The sequence below is a fragment of the Takifugu rubripes genome, chromosome 6, assembly GCF_901000725.2.
Source record: "Takifugu rubripes chromosome 6, fTakRub1.2, whole genome shotgun sequence".
NCBI lineage: Eukaryota > Metazoa > Chordata > Actinopteri > Tetraodontiformes > Tetraodontidae > Takifugu > Takifugu rubripes.
Window position 1 is genome coordinate 2,032,093 of NC_042290.1, and position 11,452 is coordinate 2,043,544.

Below are 11,452 nucleotides of genomic sequence, written 5' to 3' on the forward strand. Positions count from 1 at the left end.
TACTACTACATACTGCTTACTCCTACTACCACTACTACTACTACTACTCTATTATTATTACTACTACTAATGCCGACGACAACAACTATTATTATTATTGTTATTATACAGTATTATTATACTACAGTATATTATCATACAGTAAGAGATTAACCATGTTGGGCACTGGCGTTGTGTGAGGCCGAATATAGATGAATAATAAGCGGCTGAGGAGTCCAGCACTTGGGACCCGGATCAGCCACTTGGGACCAGACAAGCATTCAGGAGCTGGACCAGCACTTGGGACCCAGACTAGCACTCGGGAGCTGGACCAGCACTTGGGACCTGGAATAGTTCAGGAGAATTCCTCCGAGTCATTGACGCGCAGCAATTAGCTGGGAAACTAGAACTGCTGCTCTAATAAGCGACCCACTGCATGGAAACAGATTCCCTGGTGAAAATGAATATAATTAGCGGAAAATACGCCAGAAACCAGGTCGCACAGGCGTTTACTAAACACGGCGGAGCGGCGACGCTCCAGCCAAGGTGTTGACCAAATGCGCGTTGACCAACTTTCCACATGCGTAAATTCTCTTGAAGTTTTCCTTTTTCAAATTTTATTAAACGCATCGAGGTCACGTGGTCACCACCAGGACAGACCAAACAAATCGACACAGACGCTGATTCGAGCTCGAACACGCGTAGGAACCGTCCCGTCCTGTGGTTCCGTGGTACCTGCCGAGCTGATATCGCTGCGGTCGGGTTTACAGCCCGCTCCTGTGGGTCTTTGTCGGGTGCGTAGGTTTGACCCGACTTCAGCTATTTTTTAGAACTTTGTTTTTCCGAGCTTTTACGTAGAGTTCTTTGCTAGTCTGTGGGTAGCTAACAGGTTAGCCACGTCTAGATTTGTGACGTGGTGTCTTTATCGCTTTATCGACTATAAACCGTTAATAGTTGGGTTTCTTTGCACTGCAGCTTACTGCTGTTATTAACGCTGCTTGTATGAAAGGAATGCTGATGTATCTACACCCAACACGCGAAAACAAGCTCACACATGTCTAAGGATCACAGCTGTTTTGATTCTTAATCTATCAAGGATCGACGGTGCAAGAATTTAAACTTAAAGGAACATACAACATTGTGTTAGCTAGTGTCCCACTGCCCAGCACTGCTCTGGAATAAGACTGTTCTTAGTATTATCGTGAATAAATCCAGCTTCTAGTCTGACCGGTCCCTGCACCCAAACCCCACCCCCTAACACTAGAGGTGTCAGAGGTGAGCTTAGTTTAAGCTTAGAGAACTCAGCTCCTGTAGTTTCAGGTGTTTGGTGACCTGCCAACTGCAGTTCAGAACCAGTATGAACCAGTACAGAGCAGATAATTACCCTCTCGACCAACAAACTGTTTTATTTGTGATTGCAGGCACAATGTCCCACTCTTCAGTCAACGGGCAACTTGCTTGTGCTTGGCTAACCGAGCCGTGAACCTGCTGTTTGGGAACTGTCGTCGTCTCCGCCACACCTCGGCACACAAAGTCTCCCTTCAGCCAAAGAGTGAGTTCAAACCGGAGAAGGTGGCCGTGGTGACAAAGACGACGCGCTACGAGTTTGAACAGCAGCGTTATCGCTATGCTGGACTCTCGGAAGAGGACCTGAAACAGCTGGTACGCCCTCGCCTTGATACTACTTTAAAATGTCCCGTCTATGGGTGTTCTATAGGCCGCTTAGTCCCGTCCACAGAAAATAAACTGTACGTTTGCTTCTGCTAAGAGTGAGAAGTTTGTCCTGTTGGTGCAGCTGTTGCGTCTCCACTTGTCCATGTTTCCTCAGAGAGGCTTTCACTGACGTCTCAACATTCTGCCCTCTTCCAGCTGGCCATGAAGGGCTCCAGCTACAGCGGCCTGCTGGAGAGACACAACATCCACACCAGCAATGTCGAGCATATTGTGAAGAGTCTGAGGTAACATCTGACCCGTCCCAGCTCCTCACAAGCAGACACTGACTGGAACAGTTTGATTTTCTTGTGACGACAGGGAGAAAAAGATCGATGTACGAGTGGTGAAGAGAGGAGAGTATGATGAAGAGGTAGTGCGATGGGCAGATGCAATCATCAGTGCTGGAGGTATGGACCCAAGACCACACGGGGTGCAGCTAACAGCAGCGCTGCTCAACTGCAGGCTTTTTATTTGCATCTATTTCTAACCAGGATGTCGTTCAAAAGCTGTAATCCTGACATTGCGTTGACATTCTTGTGCACAGATTCTGATCCTCTAGTGGATCCTGGTGATTACATTTACATTTTGCAGTTTGATAGTGGAGTTTTTGCGTGTGGAAGGATCCACCGTGTCAGTCAGACACCCCCGCAGCAGCAACACAAGCGGTTCACAGTCTGCTGGTTTAATATCAGGGTTTCAGTCTCACTTTCATCAGCTGCTTGGCATGATTTGATGGGTGCGACATTACATTTCCCTCCTCACACTGCTCCCATCATGGCCGCCGCTGCTTTTCCAGGTTATTCTTCCTGTTGGTAAAATCCATTTGTTGGTATTGGATGATTCCAGACAGCAGCTCGTAGCAGTGCTGGAATCCTCTCTGCTCACACTGTCCTTCAATCGTGACCGCAGAAACCTAGGAAAACACCTAAAGAACCACTCTGGTCTGAAGGAACCAACCATCCCTACAGTGAAGCCTGGAGGGGGCAGCATCAGGCTGTGGGTGGGTTCAGTAGCTGGGACAGGGAGACTGGTCAGGGTGGAGGGAAAGCTGAGAGAAGGACTCTATAGAGAGTTGAGGCAGAGCTCTCGGGCGCCCAGGCTGGGCTGAAGACAGTAACTCATCAACAGGAGTGTGTGAGGGAAGTTTGAAGGGCCTGGAGTGGACCAGCCACCGTCCTGACCTGGCAATGTCTGTCCACCAACTGTCTCCATCCAATCTGATGGGCTGCAGAGGACCTGCAGGTGTCGGAGGGAAGCTGATAGATGGGAGTTCCTGTCACTGCTTTTATGCTGGGTTAGCTCCTTTAGGGAAGCCTGCCGGGAGCAGCGGGCCCTCGGCTGGGTCGCTCCCTCCTCACTCATCTCTTGTCTTGTCAGGAGATGGGACGATGCTGCTGGTGGCCAGTAAGGTGTTAAGCAAGGACAAACCAGTGGTTGGGGTCAACACTGACCCAGAGAGGTAAGTGGGCTCCTTGCATGAACACAGAGCTTCATCAGCTTTTGTGACGTCCTCTCTTCTGTAAAGGTCACAAGGTCATCTGTGTTTGCCTGTTCGGTACACTCGAGCCTTCCCAGAGGCGCTGGATAAACTGTCCCGTGGTGAGTTCAGGTACGTTCTGGTTTTCTCAGGTTTGATGTGACTCTAGTTGTGTGAAACACTCAACTTTAGGAAGAAACTACTTTGTCAAAGATGTGATGCTGGAGCACATGAACACGATGTACATTACATCACAGGAGCATTTCAGTGCTGCACCACATCGAGGATGAACACATTCGGGTGACACCGGTCGTGTCAGTGAACGCCTCACGGCTGCTGCCCTAATCTCCGTGTGACGAGGTCATCTATGTGGGGTTAAAGGGCAGACTCGGAGGTGATGAGAGCTGAGCTGTTGTAGAAAGATGCTCTTAGTGGTCCAGACAGGTCTCAGCTGCAGCTGCTCCTGCATCTCTCTGCCCGCATAACTGCAGCGTTGCTCCTTTGTTGACTGGTTCTACTGCCTTGCTGTTGGTTTTGGGACCTTGGATCTGCCAAGATATTCTAAAACACCACATAAAAGCTTAAAACTTGTTGACGCCCCCTCTTACCTTTGCTTTAAAGCAGGCTGTGCTGTTTTCAGGTGGCTGTGGCGGCAGAGGATCCGTCTGCATTTAGAAGGAACAGGGATCAACCCCACCCCAGTGGACCTACATGAGCAGCAGTTGAGCCTGGAACAGCACAGCCAGGCTCACCGCATCACCACCCTGGGTCTCCACCAACGTATGGGACCTGCTCCCTAGACTTCCTACCACCAGCGTAGGCCTTGATGGGCAGCATCAGATCCTTGTGTCCAAGTCTAATGCAGTGTCCTTCCTCAGGAACACCACCAGAGAATTTCTCAGAGCCTCGCCTCCTCCCCGTCCGAGGCCTAAATGAGATCTTCATCGGAGAATCTCTGTCCTCCAGGTATCTCCATCATTCCTCTCCACATTCTCTCCATCCACAGCCTGTCGCTGTAGTTAGATAGGGAAGCAGAGGAGCCTTGGACCAGCTGACTGGTCCTCAGTTCAACTGGTAGGAACCCTGATCAGGTCTTCTGCTGACTCTGGTGTCACATGGTGACACGTGGATGCTCTTCAAATGTTTCATTGGATCTGAGCTTCAGGTTCTCAAGCCTCAGTTAGAGCTTGTGTGTTTCTCCTGTTTGCTAGGGCTTCCTACTATGAGATCTCTGTGGATGATGGTCCATGGGAGAAGCAGAAGAGTTCAGGACTCAGTATTTGCACAGGAACTGGATCCAAGGCCTGGTATGTATAGAGGGTAAAACACAACATAACAGGAAAAAACCTTGAGCAGGACCAGGCTCATGTAGGGGGACCCTCCTGCTGATGGGGGCTGGGTAGAGAGAGAGGAGAAGGGGGAGGACAGGTAGAGGATAGACTAGGCAGAGATCAGGGAAATAAATTAATGATAAAAAAACTGCTGGTATAAGAGTAGAGTGGGTCAGCAGGGTCGGAGGTCAGCAGGTCAGTGCACAGCTATAAAGGCAGTGATACCTGTAGATGGATGGGGGATGGGGGGGGCAGAGAAACTACACAAGAAATAATGTCATCGCTGAATATCTGAATAACAGTAAATTCAGAAGTTGCTCTTGTGGACTGTGGACCGCCTCCTCTTCAGCCACGCCTGCTTGTGTGTAATCACTCAGCCAGACAACAGTCTGAGCAGCAGGCGCTCTAAAAATAGCATCACCCAGAGGCCCTGAGCTGGGTCAGCTCTGCACCAGAGCAGGCCCAGCCCCATCCCTGCATGAAGGGACGTTAAGCTGCCACGGCCACACACATCTTCCTGGTGCGTCTCACCAACAAGCTGGAGGAAAAGAAACTGCAGCTTGGAATGAAGGTGCCACGCATCACGGCTGGGCAGGAGACCCAGTTAGAAGAGGGCAGGGGGCTAGAGGTCCCCCCCCCCCCCACACACACACACACACGCACGCAGTAACCTGCAGAAGAATCCTGAACCTAATCTGTAGTTTTCAGCAGTATAGAGGTTCATATGGAAGCAGTGACCTCCTCAGATGATCCCAATGAGGAGATGGATCTCCAGCAATGCGGTGCTGACTGATGTGTTACTCTTCTGCGTGTCCTCAGGTCGTATAACATCAACAAACTTGCTGAACAAGCCGTTGGGGAGATTCTAAAAATCGGTAAATGTGCAGGTTCTCATGTGTCATCTCAGTTTGAGCCCAGAGGGTTCTGAGCCGACTAACAGATGTTTCTGCAGGAAAGTCCCAGACGGGCCTGAACCTTCCACTGGACCAGAACTTTATTGAGAAAGGTGAGTTCCTCTCGTTGCTATGTGGCATCATCAGTTACCTGGGGCTCAGAAAGGGTTCAGTCATTTACCTGTGTGTGTGTGTGTGTGTGTGTGTGTGTGTGCGTGTGTGCACGCGCAGTGACTGATCAATACAACGACGCGCTGGTGTTCTGTTCGGCTGACGGCCGTCTGCTCTACAGCGTGAGGGAGCCCATCGTCAACAGAGTCTTCTTCAGCAGTCGGCAGAGAGGCTTCGCCAGCAAGTCAGTTCCTCCGTGTGAGCGTGCTCGGTGTCTCAGGTGTGTGTGTGACGCCGTGTCTGTTGTCTGCCGCTGCAGAGTGTGTGTCCGCTCACGCTGCTGGGACGCCTGCATGGTGGTGGACGGGGGGACGTCCTTTGAGTTTAATGACGGCGCCATCGCCACCATCAGCATGAGTGAGGAAGATCTGCTGCGGACAGTTGTTCTCAACAGCTGAGAGGAATCCAGTGGATCACAGATTCTGTCGTGTGTTTTTATACTTGGGAAAGGGATCGGGTCTCCGGGGAATTAGCTTCTTTTGTCCTGCTGACCAGCACAGAGCAGGAACACTGAGGATCAAGCAGCCTTTTGTCCCGTGTGGACACTTTTTTGACCTTCAAGCTCCGTTTGAAAATGAAATAAATGCATAGGTCAGCAGTCTGGACAGAACCAGGCTGCAGCAGCTGGCAGAGTTCCACATTCATGTGTTGTGTTGGACCGGTTGGCACTGGTTACCAGGTTAGAACTGGTCAACTAGTCTTCCATGTTTTTTTTCTTCTAATTTTGGTAGTTTGACACTGACGATTCTTCTTCACACGACTCTACCACAGAACGACCCAGCCCGCTCTCATGGATCAAGGGTTAACCTTGCCAGGTAACCGTGGTAACTGTTACCAACGGTGACCCTTGTTACCGCACCGTCGTCGTTGACTCGGTTGTACATTGTCTGTGATTTTCAAAGAAAATATTTATCTACCGGTATTAAACTTTTACAAAGCATCACGGGATCTTTTTTGTGTCTTTCTGAGCAACAGACAAGCTACATTCATCCCTCCACAGAGCAGGGCGGAGTCACCCCGGTCTCCAGCTCATCACAGCAGACAAAACATTCACTCATTCACACTGAAGACCAGTTTGGAGTCACCACTTCACTGCAGATACACATCTGGACTGTGAGTGGGGCCAGTAACGCCACGCAGACCCGGCAATTGGACCCGACTGCTGAATCCGGATCCTGGTCTGGCTGTGTCTGACTTTATGCTGATGTGGCGTCAGACATGTGTCTGTCTCTTAAATCCAGTGTGCTACATTCTCTCAACCACTCTAAGATCTAATTAGCTGAAAATAAATCAGGGAGATTATGAAAAGACACAAATAGGCAGTTTAATTAGAAAAACAAGTTGAGCTGAGATCAGCTGCATATTTAATGAGACATGATGAAACCAGACGCATCCAGTTGTTACACAACAAAGTCTTTACATTTAATATCCAGATGTGTTCAAGGCATCATTAGAACCTTTGTCTTTTCATCCAAACATCATTTCAAAGTTCTACAAAAACATTTTAAATAAAAGGAACACCTTCAAAAATATCCATAAAAAGATGAACTCGTAAGAGGAGGATTCAATGTTCCACCAGCTCGTCGTCCCAAAGGGCTGTGAGGGTGTTCCTGACCCTGGTGGTGCCAAAGACCTCCCCAACCTGCCCTCACAGGTCACCTTCACAAACTAGATGTCCTGCTTCTAGAACATTAGCAGAAATTTTCTCATCACTTGAGAACGAGGCAGATCAGACTGTTCAGGTCTGGAGAAAATCAGCCCAGCAGCAGCAATAACTACAACATTGAAGCACCCGTCGTCTGTGGGATCTTCTGCAGGTGCTACAGGCCGTTTTACAGTCATCCTAAAACACTCCCAGATATCGAGATTTGGAACTTGAGGACTTATTTTGGGTTGATTTGACTAAATTCAGACATCCTCTGGCACAGCTTAAAACAGGAAGTGGAGGGGGAGGGGTCACTACAGCTTGAACCTGAGCCGGCACCTCTGGTACCACATGGTGCCGTCACCAGGTCTGCCTGCAGGTGTCGGCCGGGCAATGCTGGAGAAGGGCTTCGAGTTAATGGAGATGTGAGGCACGTCCTTCTTCAGAGCTGCCATGTGACTAGTGTGGACCACACCAAACATGTCCAGAAGGCCCAGGAGGGGGAACATTTGACCCACGTCGCTTGAAGGAAGACAAGAACATTAGAGCTCTGATCTGACAGACATGAGCTGTTTAATGACAACTGGACTATGGCCCGGGCTCGGTTCTGATGAAAGTCTATTGCTGTGAAAACATTAGGCCGTCTCCGTAGCGCTGCCTAGAGTCACGGGAGCCTCCACTTACGTCAGAGCAGCCAGGTGGATCTGGTAGCAGCGGCTCAGGGACAGGTGGACCAGGCGCCCCAGCTGTCGGAGCACCTGGAAGCAGTCGGCCATCAGCAGCGTGCTGTCGCTGCAACACAGCAAACACTGAACAAGAGTGCACGTGTGCCCAGCACCATCACGTGAAGAACATGCCCTTACCTTAAATCTAGGATCTGAAGGTTTGTACACCTCGTCACCAACACCTTCACATCTGTAACACACATCATCTCACATCTGTAACACACATCATCTCACATCTGTAACACGCATCATCTCACATCTGTAACACACATCATCTCACATCTGTAACACACATCGCCTCACATCTGTAACACACATCGCCTCACATCTGTAACACGCATCATCTCACATCTGTAACACACATCATCTCACATCTGTAACACACATCATCTCACATCTGTAACACACATCGCCTCACATCTGTAACACACATCATCTCACATCTGTAACACACATCGCCTCACATCTGTAACACACATCATCTCACATCTGTAACACACATCGCCTCACATCTGTAACACACATCATCTCACATCTGTAACACACATCGCCTCACATCTGTAACACACATCGCCTCACATCTGTCTGCTTTCCTCTCACGTGCTTATGGAGGGAGGATCACTTACAGGCAGACACCAGTTGCTACACCCAATAATATCAACCTTCTGCATTAAAGGTCATGAGATCAACTTTGTCCTTGTGGATCTTTAACCAAAGCAGCTCCATTTTATAGAAATCTTGTAATTATGATGTGCACGTCTACAGAGGGACAAAACAGCTTCAGGAAAAACACCAGCTGGTTCCTATGAAACCTCCTGTAACACCACGTCCTCCTGCTCTTACCCTCCAGCGTGAGGTTCTCTCTGTAGCCGCTGAGGTTGAGGTGAGTCACAGACGAGCTCAGATGGGCGACGACGCTCTTCACATGCTGACTGCTGAAGCTGCACCACGATATATTCAGCTGCTGTATACTGCAGGTATGAGACAGGGAGAGACGGGGACAGGTGAGACGGGCAGCCTGGAGGAGCTCTGACTCAGATAGAGCAGACTGAAGCTGACCAGGAGCACGAGTCCAGCATGTGGGCCAGAGCAGCAGCAGAGAATCCAGAGCAGCCGCTCAGGTTGAGCTGCAGCAGGCGGCTGTTCTCAGACAAGGACCTGGACACACAGAACATACCAACGTGGACACTTCAACACCCAAAAAGATGCCACCCAATACCGCTCCACATCCGTTATTACCCAGAGGGTTCAGGAGAGCTCCTGCCAGCACTCAGACTGGTGAATTTGTAGACAGGATGTTTCTGGTGTCCTCAATGGGACAAATCTGGTTTGAGCTGCTCTGACTTGTCCCATTGAGGACACCAGAAACATCCTGTCAGCTGTTTTATTGCATCGAAGGAGCTTTGACAGATCAACACTGCTGTTCGGGTTTGTTCATCCAGGGTTTTTCCATCTCAAACCTACGTGATTATGGCGTCAGACAGCTGCAGACCTTCCAAGCTCAGGTACTCCAGGAGCCTGCAGCCACCGATGATGCTCTCCAGAGCTGGTGTAGGGATGGTGGAGTTGGACATGTCCATCTGAACCAGCTGCAGAGAGCTGAGACCAAATGATAACAGGTCAAGTGACAGAGCCTGAACACCCAAACATGTGTCCACACAGTCTAAACAGAGGTCAACGTGCACGTCAAGGTCTTTAATGTTCCTATTGAGACCAGGAAGAGCTCAGAGGTAAAGAGCAGCGTCCATGACACTGCTGTACAGCCAACGTTGTGACAGTCGAGCTGATGTCAGATGTTCCCCCTGAACCTGATTTAACTTTATTTATGCAGCATCTGACAGGACCAAGAGTCTCTTAAAGGCACTTTAGAGGACAGAGAACGTTCCAGGTGAGGGCTTTGGAGCCTGTGGAACCTGGCTGCTGCTGAAGGACGAGAACATCGAGGATCTCAGACTGACCTCATGTCTGACAAATGCAGCTCTTCCATGAAGGAGCGAGGGCAGCGCAGGCGGCGGACGCCCGTCTTCAGCACGTGCTGCAGAGCCGGACCCACGTGGATCAAACCCTCCAGGTCGACGCTGCGCCACAGACACTCATCCACCCTGAGGCAGCCACACCAAAAACAGGTTGAAAGACAGGAACAAACCCAGTGACACATCTATCCAGGAATGTTAACCATCTTCTCCAAAAAAGCAAAGCCAACAGTGAATCTTGCGTGAGAGAGAGACTCACGCCAAACGGTGCCAGCGTCTGCACACTGCTGACGTCCTGAGCAGGTCCCTCAGAGGAAGGCAGAAGAGGATCCTGAGGAGCAGCTCATCAGGTAAATGATCCAGTGAGACGCCTGAGGGGAACATCAACAGAAGGTTCCTTAACACTGACCCTACCACCCGGCTGCAGCCATTGAAAGTCGGAACTTTACCAGACACAGATTCCTTTTTCCTCCTGGATCTCCTGGCAAGCACAAACTGCTCCCCGTCGTTCTCCTTCCCCTTGCAGGCTGGGCGCTGGTGCTTCAGGGTGGGGGAGCACGGCTGGATGAGCTCTCTGGGGGTGCACTCGGAGTCCAGACCCTCGCTCACAGAGCCCCTGAGTTTGCGTTTGTTGGTCCTCAGCACGGATCCCTGGACTCTCAGGTTGGGCAGGTCCTGCAGGGGCATGCTGGCGACAAAGAGGTTCGATTAGTTCGATTATCTCCAGCAGCGCATCTCTGCCCGCCATATTCCCGCAGCCGCGCAAACTTTGCCTCCAAAAAAGACAAAACTCCACTTTCTCCTCTCTGCACACGTCAGTCCCGCAGACATTAGACTCATCTTTAGCCATCAGATACTCGATGATTCCATAACTGTAATCCTGAAATTATTGAACCAAGAAGAAGCGCCGAAGGCCTGAAAGCGCGCTACCGACATTTGTGAGAAGGGATCTACATTAGCACACGACAACGACACGACTGAGATTAAATTAGCGGCATTTGTTGGATTCTTACTTTGAAATGTGCATACAGAACTCTTCAGTCAGCAACTGAGTCGTTTTAGGGAGAGAAGGTAGAGAAAATCCGCGTCCACGTAACATGCGCCTATTTTACCGACATAAAGCAGAAAACACATGCACGCGTACCTGACTCTGCGCATGGCCTCGATCTGATGTGGACTCGGTGTTCCTGCAGCTTTTAAGGTCAGGTCCTGCACTGGTGGTCCTGGTTCTGGTAATCTGGTTCTCTCTCCGACTGCAGCCTCAGTCTTTAAACACACCGCCATCCACACCGCGCGCCAGGGTCACGACGCGATGACGTAACTCGACGTCCTGCGTCATCACGTCACAACGTGACCCTGAGACTTTTTAAAAAATATAAATAGCTTTTTACGCAGTATTATTATTCAATATTATATACTACAGTATTATCAATAATAATGTTAAACAATAATGTTTTTTTTAAAAAAAACTTTAGCAGTCGGAACGCTCTGATAAACCTCACGCGCCGCAGTTTGACGAGCTGGACGGACCACGTGACGGCGCGA

The 11,452-nt window shown here is 49.9% G+C and overlaps 2 protein-coding genes across 2 annotated transcripts; one reads left to right on the top strand and one right to left on the bottom strand.

Annotated features, from left to right (window-relative positions):
- The first annotated feature begins 618 nt into the window (after positions 1–618).
- nadk2 (NAD kinase 2, mitochondrial) lies at positions 619–6,504 on the top strand. The gene is made up of 13 exons (XM_011604428.2): positions 619–773; positions 1,401–1,641; positions 1,849–1,937; positions 2,011–2,099; positions 3,070–3,151; positions 3,218–3,301; positions 3,810–3,949; positions 4,048–4,135; positions 4,381–4,476; positions 5,320–5,375; positions 5,453–5,506; positions 5,625–5,748; positions 5,824–6,504. The coding sequence occupies exons 3-13, from the start codon at positions 1,855–1,857 to the stop codon at positions 5,960–5,962; spliced, it is 1,035 nt and encodes a 344-aa protein (XP_011602730.2). The 5' UTR covers positions 619–773; positions 1,401–1,641; positions 1,849–1,854; the 3' UTR covers positions 5,963–6,504.
- Positions 6,505–6,887: 383 nt separating this feature from the next.
- On the bottom strand, positions 6,888–11,452 carry skp2 (S-phase kinase-associated protein 2, E3 ubiquitin protein ligase). The gene is made up of 10 exons (XM_029837577.1): positions 11,052–11,452; positions 10,357–10,595; positions 10,167–10,278; positions 9,893–10,036; positions 9,399–9,533; positions 8,994–9,092; positions 8,778–8,905; positions 8,073–8,124; positions 7,894–8,001; positions 6,888–7,731 (listed from the first exon to the last, which is right to left on the bottom strand). Exons 1-10 carry the CDS (start codon positions 11,189–11,191, stop codon positions 7,524–7,526), a joined length of 1,365 nt encoding a protein of 454 aa, XP_029693437.1. The 5' UTR covers positions 11,192–11,452; the 3' UTR covers positions 6,888–7,523.

Coding starts and splice junctions, on each gene's coding strand:
- skp2 (XM_029837577.1), bottom strand. CDS start 11,191: ATGGCGGTGTGTTTAAAGACTGAGGCTGCAGTCGGAGAGAGAACCAGA. Junction 10,596..11,051: donor GAGGCCATGCGCAGAGTCAG/GTACGCGTGCAT, acceptor CTTTGTCGCCAG/CATGCCCCTGCAGGACCTGC. Junction 10,037..10,166: donor AGACGCTGGCACCGTTTGGC/GTGAGTCTCTCT, acceptor TGGCTGCCTCAG/GGTGGATGAGTGTCTGTGGC.
- nadk2 (XM_011604428.2), top strand. CDS start 1,855: ATGAAGGGCTCCAGCTACAGCGGCCTGCTGGAGAGACACAACATCCAC. Junction 3,302..3,809: donor CTGTCCCGTGGTGAGTTCAG/GTACGTTCTGGT, acceptor TGCTGTTTTCAG/GTGGCTGTGGCGGCAGAGGA. Junction 5,507..5,624: donor CCAGAACTTTATTGAGAAAG/GTGAGTTCCTCT, acceptor GTGCACGCGCAG/TGACTGATCAATACAACGAC.